Below are 13,351 nucleotides of genomic sequence, written 5' to 3'. Positions count from 1 at the left end.
TTATATTTTGTTATAATTAAGATTAACATTCCATGGACCATATTTTGTACCCACTCACACTGGGATTCAGTAAGGAAGTGTATCAAAATAAATGAATTGACTTTGCATTAGAAAGTGTTACATTACAGGAATGAGTCTTATATGCTTTGAGAAGGTTTTTACTGCGTCGTGCATGCCATGCTTCTATTCATTTAAACATGAAACATTGTAGAAAAATTAGAAAACATTGTCTAGGCAATATTTTATCATAATAGAGAATGGTCAAAAACCTTTTCCTGCAAATCAATTTCTATAAAAATTTATTATTATGGGAGAAAAAGAAATGTAATGCATATGAAAGAGAACTATATATATACACAGATTTTTTTCTGCATGATATTTCCCCAATTTTCAGTAAAACTATGTTTCTAGGTATAGTAATAAGTCCACAACATCCAATCAGCTTATACAGAAATGTATTACAGCACAAATAATGGTGACCGCAACCTTTAAAACATGCAAGGTGGAAAGGTGGTTTTAAGTTTGCAAAAATCACAGCATAATTTCAATCATCAACTTGAAAACATTTTTCTGTCGGATGTCCTCACTAATACTAACTTCACATAGTATTATTTTATATACTTTTTAATAAAAGTACACATATATACTAAATGTCTTCACACGTATAATTAAGGTTTCTTGTGACTAAGGCTCATAATTCAGGCAAATCATAAAACCTAATTATTCTTATTAAAATAAAAATTATGTTACAGGATTACTCTCCAAGTCCATTCTTTACTAACAGAAAAAGACATCTAAGATACCACTACATCCTAAATGTTGTTTCAATATTAGTGCTTTTAAAAATGAGCAACTGGGCAAAACTTCTCATAGTTCGAAGAATATGTGTATTTCTGGAGGGAAAACAATTGGTCCCTCACACCAGTTGGTGGCGTTAGTTGAATTATACCTTTATTTCTGTTGAGAATGGGAGGGAATGAGCGAGCGATGAGACAAACTGCCCTCTATCGTGCATTGTGAAAATGACAACTATTCGGAACGTAGCATAAAGATGGTGTTTTTCCATATCTTGATAAATCCTCTCTGCAGCAAATGCATTACGGTTTGCGAAATGCGCTAATTCAAGGTGAGTGCTTGGCAAAGATGTTTTATCAAAATGATTTAGAATCGTTAGTACAAACAGTCGTCAGGTGCAGTATGTTTATATGTAAAGGTAATGCAATTGTATTCAACTCTGCAGGACGCGAGTGACATGTGCTGCATTCTCCTTATGTCCCTGCAGATGTGTTTACAAAGCATTTCAACGATCCTTTTCCCCTCACGTTCATATGTTGCAGGTTAATTCACGTTTATACACGTCTTGTCCGAAAAGCACGCTAAATTGTTAGCGTTCACTGCAATGGTTGACGTCGGCTTGATGTTGTGACCTTATAACGCTGTGATGCTAATGCTTCAAGTTTTCTCGACTCAAGATGACGGGTTTGCGTAACGTTCTTGTACGGATTTTAGTTGTTGTGAAGAAGCATTGTTTAATGACGTGTTTAAGAAAACCGTACCGCGGGAAGTGCTCCGGCCTAACGTTACCAAAACCAAGGCATGTCTGTTCTTCACAATCATCATATGTGGTTACTTGAACACTTGAAACTAGGCTTGTCACGGTACCATAAACATGTCTTACGATACTATACCAGCTGAAGTATCTCGATACCAAGTAGTATCACGATGCAGTGCCATATTTATAATTCTAATCTATAAAAAAACACGGATTTAGATGAAACATTTTGTATTTACTTATGTAAACGCCATTATACTTTGCACTAGAATATGTTGTTATATTAACTGTAGGAATTGGATAAATTGTAGCAAAGACTTAAAATATTAACAATGGGAAGACTCAAAAACCCTAGTGTCTATGAGGTTTAGTAGTTTACTGTAGTAAATAATAAAGTACACTAGATCATTTTTTACGTAGGAACTAATTCAAATGTGGGACATATATGATTGATAAAGCATTCTTTATAAAGGAATATCATTTACCAAGGAAATAAACACTGCAAAAAGTAGGGCTGTGCGATTAATCGAAAATTAATCGTAATCGTCAGTTTTAGCCTTCATCAGTTACAAAAACTAATGAATCGAGGCAAACTATTATTGTACCGCATTCCATTTTGCTAGGATCCTCTCTTTTCTTGAAGTATAAATCCACAGCGCACCCTTTTCTTTACAGTGGTTCATCAGTGCTATTTTTATACATTTATACAAGTTTTCTCATTTTCTATGTTGTTTTAAAGGTTAATGAGTAATCGCGTTTAAATATTTGCGATCTCAATATTGGCCAAAATAATCGCAATTATGTTTTTTGTCATAATCGAGCAGCCCTAGCAAAAAAAAGTCGTGACTACGTTACTACGATACTAACATTTCAAAAATAGAGGCATCGCACGTACACTCACCAAAAGGATTATTAGGAACACCATACTAATACTGTGTTTGACCCCCTTCCGCGTTCAGAACTGCCTTAATTCTACGTGCCATTGATTCAACAAGGTGCTGAAAGCATTCTTTAGAAATGTTGGCCCATATTGATAGGATAGCATCTTGCAGTAGATGGAGATTTGTGGGATGCACATTCAGTGCACGAAGCTCCCATTCCACCACATCCCAAAGATGCTCTATTGGGTTGAGATCTGGTGACTGTGGGGGCCATTTTAGTACAGTGAACTCATTGTCATGTTTAAGAAACCAATTTGAAATGATTCGAGGGTTGTGACATGGTGCATTATCCTGCCGGAAGTAGCCATCAGAGGATGGGTACATGGTGGTCTTAAAGGGATGGACATGGTCAGAAACCCCCACACCATTACACCACCACCACCAGCCTGCACAGTGGTAACAAGGCATGATGGATCCATGTTCTTATTCTGTTTACGCCAAATTCTGACTCTACCATCTGAATGTCTCAACAAAAATCGAGACTCATCAGACCAGGCAACATTTTTCCAGTCTTCAACTGTCCAATTTTGAGCTTGTGCAAATTTATGCTATTTGTAGTGGAGATGAGTGGTACCCGGTGGGGTCTTCTGCTGTTGTAGCCCATCCGCCTCAAGGTTGTGCGTGTTGTGGCTTCACAAATGCTTTGCTGCATACTTCTGTTGTAACGAGTGGATATTTCAGTCAAAGTTGCTCTTCTATCAGCTTGAATCAGTCGGCCCATTCTCCTCTGACCTCTAGCATCAACAAGGCATTTTCGCCCACAGGACTGCCGCATACTGGATGTTTTTCCCTTTTGACACCATTCTTTGTAAACCCTAAAAGTGGTTGTGCGTGAAAATCCCTGGTAACAGAGCAGATTGTGAAATATTTCCCATTCTGACATTCAGTTTGGAGTTCAGGAGATTGTCTTGACCAGGACCACACCCCTAAATGCATTGGAGCAACTGCCATGTGATTTGTTGATTAGATAACTGCATTAATTAGAAATTGAACAGGTATTCCTAATAATCCTTTAGGTGAGTGTATAACGTTACACACAACGTGAGAGCATAAGTAGTATGCTGTGACAGATTTTTCAGCCTAAGGACCATTCGTTTAAAACTAAACGAGGCGTTTAAAACTAAACTAACCACAGTGTTCGCCCCTCTTCATTAGCAATACAAACAGCTTGCCGCGGCTAAACATGTTAACGCACATAATGTATTAACATACAGCTAAACTCCAAGTGCCCATTTGCCAAATAACATAAATATAGAGTAAGTTTAATACTGGCTTTGAATGTTTTTTTTAGGTGTGACCTGACTTTGCTCCCTGCTCTATCATATGCTAACGTTATCCTCTTATATATACGGTACATTTACATCAATTCAGACTGTTGATAAATATTACTTGCATCGGCAGCTAAGTCTCGTTCAGTTGGTATCGATCCCTCTTGAGGAACAACTTTGAAGCTAATCCTCCTTGTACTTTCCCAGGTTGATAAAGCACTCCGTCATGAAGAGATTTGTGCAAACAAACAGGGTTTAACTTATGATTTTCCACAAAACATTATATAAATCCACTCCTGTCTCTTCCGAGGTTGTGACTCTTGCATGTTGTCCACGAACTTAAGCCATGGCGTCACATACACCACTGTCGCTTTCGAAAACGACAGAATGAACATAAGCGCCAGAATGAAATCTGAACGGATTGATTTCTCACATGCTTGCAGGGAAAGACATAGCAAAACAAACTTACTTGGTTATTTTTCATTTATTGCGATGACTCTAAACGTTCAAAACTGCAAAAGAAAGCATATAGTAAATTTGTCATTATTGGATTAATATTACATAGTTTTCATTGCCTTTTAATGTAGTTTAATTTCTTACCAAAATAGTGTTTTGAAATGTATCTTGTCTTTTAAAAACACTTATAATATATATAATATTTAAAAAATACATTTTTAAAATGTATGCATGATTTACTGCATTGGGATCGATCAAACAGAATGCATTTTTTTGCTGTTACACTGGGTTCACACCAAACAGGATATAAGCACTTGCGTGAGTAAATTACATACAAAGTCAATTTAAAGATGTGCATAGACGTGAACTCGCAATCGGTGCGAATGACATCATGTGCCTTTGATGATGGAGAAACTTGTGTTGGCTGAGGGGTCGATCAGACTGCACATGTTTTTTGCTGTAAGACGTGCCTCTTTTGAACGGTTTTCGGTTGGTTGGGAGTGTTTTGCGCACCCGGGTATCTCACATTTTAGTCACCTGCTGCGCCTTGCGTTTTTGGTAGGGCGCCTGCGGACGTTCCGATGTGATGACGGAACTTTACACTTGCTTGAGTCGTCTGGCGTCTGCAATGGTGAAGGAGAAACTTTGTTAACCCGCATCAGCCAACACGAGTAAGGTCAGAGCAAGCGCCCTCTGCTTGTACTTTTTTGAAGTTTATGACAGTTAACAACAACTAGAGTGCTCGCGCTTTTATCCTTGATAAAGTTACAAACATGTTAAAGTAACCTTATAAAGTAAATAAGTTCAGTGAGAACGAGACACTCTTTGAATGTAAATTTTATATGTATGTAGAACATGCTACCACCAATTAGGTAATTATATTTGTAACACTCTAGTCCCATGGAACAAATTGTAAAACAAATTGTTATCAAAAAGTAACTATGTCTTCAGATAGAATGTCAAAACATAAGAATGATAAATTAAAAATCAAATCAATAAAATAAATGTAACGTTGTAGTGAGGTAGGCGGGACGAGAGCCGGGATGCGAGGCCGGTGCGTGAGTGATGACGAGCGTCAGCTGTACGCGCACCAGTCTCGTATTACTGAGAAGATCAGGAGCATAAGAGGATGAGCCACCGTCAGTGAGAGAGGAACAGGCCTGGTTTTTGTTATGGTTTGTGTGTGCCGACGGCAGTCGCACGTCTATTTACTTTGCTTTTATTAATTAAAAGTCATTTTATGTTGGTCGGTTCCCGTCTCCTTCCTTCCATGGATTGTTGGACTCCCATACATGGATTGTATTACAAACGTCAATTCGTTGCATTGTTTACTTTGCTTATCATAAGAGACGACGCAATTAGCAAATGCGCTGGCAATTTTCGTCTGGTTGGGAATTTAATTACCCCTAGGTCCACATCAAACTTTCTTCGTACTCTGGTTTGTGTTTTAGATGGTGGAACAAATTGGATGGGTTTCCACTCTTTGTAACCACCGGTTTTCTGCAAACCTTGCATATTACAGTAGTTTGCTCCAAACACTTTACATATTAAAACTTAAAAATGTTAAACTTAAATGTTAAAAAAATATATATAATTAAGTTATATAAAACATTACTTTTGTTCAATTGTACAGAAATGTTTTTTAATAAAAAGGTTTCTATCCTTTTCAACTAACATTTCAGCTAGGGCTGCACAATAAATCGTGATTCCCATTCAAATCGTGATTGAATCGATGTGGCTATAACGATTGTGAAATCTTGAAGGCTAAGATAACTGGTGCTGGTCATATAATTAGAATACCAGTAAAAAGTTGATTTATTTCACTAATTCCATTCAAAAAGTGAAACTTGTATATTATATTCATTCATTACACACAGACTGATATATTTCAATTTTTATTTCTTTTAATTTTGATTATAACTGACAACTAAGGAAAATCCCAAATTCAGTATCTCACAAAATTTGAATATTACTTAAGATCAATACAAACAAAGGATTTTTAGAAATCTTGGCCTACTGAAAAGTATGAACATTAAAAGTATGAGCATGTACAGCACTCAATACTTAGTTGGGACTCCTTTTGCCTGAATTTCTGCAGCAATGCGGCGTGGCATGGAGTCGATCAGTCTGTGGCACTGCTCAGGTATTATGAGAGCCCAGGTTGCTCTAATAGTGGCCTTCAGCTCTTCTGCATTGTTGGGTCTGGCATATCGCATCATAGTTTTTCTCTGCGGTTAAGTTCAGGCGAGTTTGCTGGACAATTAAGAACAGGGATACCATGGTCCTTAAACCAGGTACTGGTTGCTTTGGCACTGTGTGCAGGTGCCAAGTCCTGTTGGAAGATGAAATAAAGTTGGTCAGCAGCAGGAAGCATGTAGTGCTCTAAAACTTCATGGTATATGGCTGCGTTGACCTTGGACCTCAGAAAACACAGTGGACCATCACCAGCAGATGACATGCCACCCCAAACCTTCACTGACTGTGGAAACTTTACACTGGACCTCAAGCAACGTAGATTGTGAGCCTCTCCTCTCTTCCTCCAGACTCTGGGACCCTGATTTCCAAAGGAAATGCAAAATCTACTTTCATCAGAGAACAGCAGTCCAGTCCTTTTTCTATTTAGCCCAGGCGAGATGTTTCTGACGCTGTCTGTTGTTGAAGAGCTCCTTGACACAAGGAATGCGACAGCTGAAACCCATGTCTTGCATACGTCTGTGCTTGGACACAGAGCTCTTTTGCAATGAAGGTGTCAATGGTCATTTTTTGGACAACTGTCAGAACTAGACTGAGAGACCATTTAAAGGCTTTGGAGATGTTAAGAGTTAATTAGCTGATTAGAGTGTGGCACCATGTGTCTTCAATATTTAACCTTTTCACAATATTAAAATTCTCTGAGATACTGCTTTTGGGATTTTCCTTAGTTGTCAGTAATAATCATGAAAATTAAAAGAAATATCAGTCTGTTTGTAATGAATGAATATAATATACAAGTTTCACTTTTTGAATGGAATTAGTGAAATCAATCAACTTTTTGATGATATTGTAATTATATGATATGTTTTATGAGCAGATTTTTGGTAAAGTACGGCTCTGTGATATGTGGGAAATACCGCTCCATCTGACAGCACTCTGTGTTTGAGTCGCTTAAAACATGCATTTAAAAAAGCAACACCCGTCAGACATCATCATCATAAATATACTTTATTATCATGAAAATACCCGAGGAGGCTTGAAAAACACTGATAGTAAAATGCCAAATGCAGATAGGAAGACAGCATTTCCTGTTTATACGTGTGGTACTTCTTCTATGTAGCATTGGCGTTTCTGTGCGAGTGCCCTTTGGCTTTCAGTCTTAGTAAATTAGCAAAGCACATTCACATCCTGTGTTCTCTTGTGGTCAACTGAGCTTTGAATGCCCTCACTTATTTTTTATATTCGCCAGTGACTGAAAAGTTTTAACTAACCGGTTCAAAGGAGTCATCTGTTGGAGAGTTGTTGTGATCGCAATGTGCATTCATACTAGTGAACTCGCTATTTGTACAGTATAACGCTGATTCAAGGAGCCAACTGCACAGCTTATCATCATACAATTATGTAGGCCCCTTACATTTAAGGAATCTTAAGAAATTGAACTTGAAAAGCTGTGAAACAAGTTGAATACAGCTACTATTAGCTCTTGTACTGTAACTCTTCACTGCCTCACTTGGCTAATAACGAAACAGTGCCTCTGCGGCGTAATGCCGCAACAGCAGTGACAAATGACAGTCTGTTGACGGAATACAAGCAGAGTTTGTGGTAAAGCCACTCAACATAATTTTGGCAAGAGACTGAGACGGTCGCCTCCAATTGTTCTATGCAGGAAAAATGGCCCAGTAAATACTATATGGATGTTTTATTAGTTATCCCTGATTTTAGTATGGCTTGTTGTGTTCTGTGCCACTAATAAGGTTAATTTCCTTTTTTCTTATAGGAAGTACCCAACAATAGAGAAATGCTTGGACTTCAAGAAACTAGATCTCCTGGGACTCCTACCTCCAAAACATACAGCTGTGTTGCATGCTCGGCTACTTTTCAGAGTTTGGCATCACTGTTGGTACACCAGGCCTCTCATGCTACTGAAATCTCTTGCCAGCCAGAGTCAACACTACCAACTTGTGTCACTTGTGGAACCTTATTTTCAAGTGCGGATCTCCTCGAAAAACACAATTGCGTGGCGCTGCACACCCCAGCTGCTCAAGAGATGCATGTATGTGACTGCGGTGAGGAGTTTGATGCTTTATCTGCTCTTGAAGAACACAAAATGTTACACAAGCCTGATGAACAGGTCAGCTTGAATTTGGATATTAATCCTCAACACTTGGATATGGAGCTAGACAACAAAACAGACTCCAGCCACCCGGTCTCAGACCACACTTATCCTAATGGTTCACCATGCCATTCTATTGAAGAACCGCTTGTAAAAAGCGGATCTTCTGCTTCTGAAGCTGACATCAAGGATATGGCATCTACTACAGACACATCTACGATGGAAGAAAATGTAAAAAGCTCATCTTATGAAGCTGAAGCTGACATCGAGATGGCATCCACTACAGAGATTTCAATTCCAACGAAAGAAAATGTAAAAATCTCCTCTTATGAAGCTGAAGCTGACATCGAGATGGCATCCACTACAGAGATTTCAATTCCAACGAAAGAAAATGTAATAATCTCCTCTTATGAAGCTGAAGCTGACATCGAGATGGCATCCACTACGGAGATTTCAATTCCAACGAAAGAAAATGTAGAAAGCTTATCTTCTGCTTCTGAAGCTGACATAAAGATGGCATCCATTACAGACAAATCAGTTCCAATGGAAGAAAATGTTATAAGCTCATCTTCTGCTTCCGAAGCTGACATAGAGATGGCATCCACAAAAAACACATCAGTTCCAATGGAAGAAAATGTTATAAGCTCATCTTCTGCTTCTGAAGCTGATATCAAGGACATGGGATCCACTACAGACATATCAATTCCTGATGAAACAAATATTGTAAATGAGCAAGATGAAGATGTCTCAAAGGCATATGAGTCTCTCCTACTCCACCCTTTGACTGAAGAGCAGGAGCACATCCTTGAGAATAACAACAATACATTAGAACCCTCCAGCGCATCAAACCATCCTGAACATGCCAGTGAAGAATCTGCAAGTTCACACAAAGAATCAATGGCTTGCAATAAAAAATCAATCCTAAAGATTCTGGCATCTGCCTATATGAGTCATAGACAGCCAGGCCATATAAATCAAATACCAACCAAGAGGAACCAGCCCCCCAGAAAAGTTGCGCCAAGGGCACCAATGCAGTTTGCGCCAGCCATAATAATGCCAAAGTCTGAGCCACAGCAAAAAGTGTCCAATAAAAAATGGCCTGAAAATGTGCTTTCTTTCCCAAGCACTGTTATAAACGTGAAAACTGGTAAGAAGAAGAAGAAAAAGAGGAAGAAGATTATATCGGTTATACAAACTTTCTATCCTGTGGTGATGCTTGAGACTCGACAAAAGCTTTTTGGGAAGGATAAAATTGAAGGCAGACACAAGTGTGGAATCTGTCGTAGGGTCTTCCAGAATGCAGACAACTTGATAATGCATCATGCACAGCATAAGAAAGAAAGAGTTAAATTTTGTTTTCGTTGCCAACAATTTGTGATCTGTGCTGCTGAGAATCACAGGTGCTTCAACACATTTGCTGGAAACAGTCAACGTCCTCCTGTTGTTGAAAATAAGTCTCCAACATTGTCTAGCCCTAAAACAGCACAAAAACAAAGGAAGTTTCAGTGTTCTATATGCAAGTTTAGCTACATTTGGAAGCGCAACCTCAAGAGACATACCTTGAAAGGTAAATGTGCTCCTATTTTTACAAGCTCTGCAACTGTAGGCAACCAGGACATTGGCAAACCCCCTTCAAACTCCAGTGAACCCCCTTCAAGCTCCAGCAAACCCCCTCCAAGCTCCAGCAATTTCCCTCCAAACGCCAACAAACTCCACTCCAAAATGTATTCCACTAGAGAGGTGCAAGACTCAAAAGTAAATGAAATGTCAAAACATGTCAATGTTGGAGTTGGCACAGAGAATATAAAAACTGAGGAGCAGAACACAGAATTTTCTATAGAGGGGAAAAATCAGACCGTGTTGAAGATAACGTCTTCATCTCACAAGCCAGTCAATCAGTTACCTTCACCATCCTTTGTGTCCCACTCCGAACCAACTGAGTCAACAAAAACTGAACAAAATGTTGAATTACCAGCCAATGTGGTGGAAACCGATGCAGAGGACCACGATCAATTTGAAGAAAAGCAGTGGACTATGCCATTGGACGATGCTGAAATTGATGTATTAATAGATGGAGATCAAGAGGACATGGATAATGAGGACAATTTTGCAGACGTCGCCAAAAAAGACCCAAATGAAGATGAGGATGTTGTCTTTGTGGAATCTCCTGATGACTCGGAAATGGACTCACTATTACCTAGCAATAGCTTTAATGTGCGTGTGAGTGATGAAGGAATAAAGCGGTTTGTTTGCACTGGATGCCAGAGATCCTACTCCCGGCGGTTCACTCTGATGCAGCACTTGAGCATTTGCGGGGCGAGGAAGTTAAAACGGCAAAAACATTTAGAAAAAACATCATCCGGTGTCCCCGGACCGATTAAAACGTTTCCATGTCCTCAGTGTGGCAAGTTCTTCAGCCGCAAAGACAACATGAATATGCACAGGAAACGATGCAGAGGAACAATCCCCAATCCTCCAATCGTTGGCAACATCGTGGAGAACAAAACTCAAACGGCTCAGGAAAACTTATTTGTGTTGTCACCATCTTCAGAAACCCCATCAGTGAGACCGGAGAGCAGTCGAAGTAGCAGCAGCAACTGGGGAATTATGTCGCTGCCACCAGTGCTCCCAAGAAGAGTCACTTGCGAATGTGGAGCCTCTTTCACGTGTCCTAGACTTCTTTTTGAACATCTGCAACTTCATGCACAGGAGTCTTACATTTGTCCACACTGTGGTGAGAACTTGCAGTCCTGGATGGATTTTGAAGCGCATCAACAAGTGCACAGGCAATCTCAAAACCAAGTGGTTGAGCAGAGAGGGCCACAGATGCACCCACAACCGATTCCCCAGATGACACTATTACATGTTCCAACTCAACCTCGACCATTTTCCCAAGTGCTACAATCACATATTCCATCAGGGCCGCAACAACCTCCAGGGTTTCTGACATCAGAGATTAACCTAAAATCACAGCCATCTGCACTCATGCCGCCACAGAATTTCAACCACAGTCCATGTCCAGAAACTGTGACGTGCTATAGATGCAAAAAGACTTTCTCAGGTCGCCGTTCCTTGTTAAGACACCTACGGTTGAGTTGCAGGGGTGATGCTGCAGGTCCGAAGAAACCCTCGGTGCAGATTCAAAGTAACACCAGCAAACCTGCTTTCAAACCTCTTCGTTGCCCAGTTTGTGTGCGTTGGTTCAGTTGTCTTGAGGGGCTGAAGAGACACCTGGTCTCACACAGCAGGCAACCCATTTTGTCATGTCAGGAGTGCGGCCAGAACTGTCCGAGCTATCAGGCACTTGAGGAGCATAAAAGAAACATTCACGAAGTAAACTCTGGAATTGTGGCAGCAAATGTAAAACAAGAACAAGTGTGCAAAGAAGGTGCACAAAGTGCACAAAAAAACACACCCACTGATTTTCAATGTCACATCTGTCTGCGCTATTATCCAAAGCTTCAGTCGTTGAAGGACCACGTTAGAAAAGTTCATCGTCCCAAACAGCCAAAACCAATCAATCTGACCGTTGTAGACCCGTTCCGTTCTGGTCAGTTTCAGTGTCAGATCTGTATGCGTTCTTATCCTGACATCAAATCCTTGAAAAATCATAGAAGGAGAGTGCATCGTATTTTAGGTGGTGTGTTTCAGTCGGCAAAGGGAACTGAGCAAAATCGCACACCCGATCACTTTCAGTGTCAGATTTGTGGAAGCAGCTATCCAGATATAAGTGCCCTTCAAAACCACAAAAGGACGGCGCATTGTGTCTTTGGAGGTCTTGAGCTAGGGAACCACTCTGCAAAGCCAACCCAATCAGTGCAAGTGCCAAATTTGTCAACACCGCTATCTTGATTTAATGACAGAAAAAAGTTTGTCCAATTCAGTCTTGACTGTAGATACAATACAGCTAGTAGAGATGAAGTGTTTATTCATTAGGTGATGAAAGTGGGTTTACTGGCTTCACTTAATTACTGTAAACTATTTGGGATGCAATTACTTAAATTCAATTTGTACATTATTTCAATATACAGGGACAACTCCTGTGGGCACGGTTAAAAAAAATCAGAAGATTAGTGAAAAGAATGATGAATCAATTTGAAATAGTTTGAATAACTAAATGTTTCATATCTGTTCAGTTGTGTAATAGTTTAATGAGTTGTTGTTACTACATTACATGATTCTTTTTGTTGTATTTTAGGTTGTTTTATTATTTGAAGGACTCCAAACAGAGATCAATACGATGTAAAAACTGCAAAATAGCACTGTAGATAACCTTTTTTTAGAGAGTCGTTGTGTATTGTCAGTGATCTGTAAATAATACGTTTTGATGTATTCAAACATGTTGTATGTTGCATCAATAAACAATGACAACATTTTCAATATGTTAGTTGTCATGATTCAACACCTTTTAAACATGATCTTTCTAAGATTGTAAATGGATATTTTAAGAGTGTGAGTAGGCAAGTATAAATGTGTGCATTTACTTTGGGCTTCAAGTGAGATGAGTAAACAAGTTTATTACATTTGTGTTCAATCTAATGGTGGTAGTTTCAAGTTTGGTCAAGTCTTTAAGTTGTTATTGAATGTAAATTTCAAAGTAAAACAATAAATTCTGCATTAACCAAGATCAATAATAAGTGTGCTGTTGCTGTTGTTTTTTTAGTTATTGTGTTTTTGATTTTTTGTTTATGTTATTTGAAAATTCTGTCAAGATCACACACACGGTTGTGTTAAAACAACACATTTTGTGTTTAGTTAAGGACTATACAACATGTGTTATTTCTGGGACAAACATTTTGTTTGTATTTAAGAGTGTAGTTCACTTATA

At 39.1% G+C, this 13,351-nt stretch overlaps 1 protein-coding gene across 1 annotated transcript; it reads left to right on the top strand.

Moving 5' to 3' along the window:
• The first annotated feature begins 972 nt into the window (after window positions 1-972).
• LOC306901657 (uncharacterized protein) lies at window positions 973-13,152 on the top strand. The gene is made up of 2 exons (XM_079469590.1): window positions 973-1,126; window positions 8,188-13,152. Exon 2 carries the CDS (start codon window positions 8,209-8,211, stop codon window positions 12,373-12,375), a length of 4,167 nt encoding a protein of 1,388 aa, XP_079325716.1. The 5' UTR covers window positions 973-1,126; window positions 8,188-8,208; the 3' UTR covers window positions 12,376-13,152.
• Window positions 13,153-13,351: the final 199 nt, after the last annotated feature.

Source organism: Barbatula barbatula (assembly GCF_947034865.1).
Source record: "Barbatula barbatula genome assembly, chromosome: 12".
Classification (NCBI taxonomy): Eukaryota; Metazoa; Chordata; class Actinopteri; order Cypriniformes; family Nemacheilidae; genus Barbatula; species Barbatula barbatula.
This window is presented reverse-complemented; position numbering and strand designations above follow the sequence as displayed.

Bases quoted from the DNA above. Each gene is read 5' to 3' on its own strand.
- LOC306901657 (XM_079469590.1), top strand. From the start codon at position 8,209: ATGCTTGGACTTCAAGAAACTAGATCTCCTGGGACTCCTACCTCCAAA.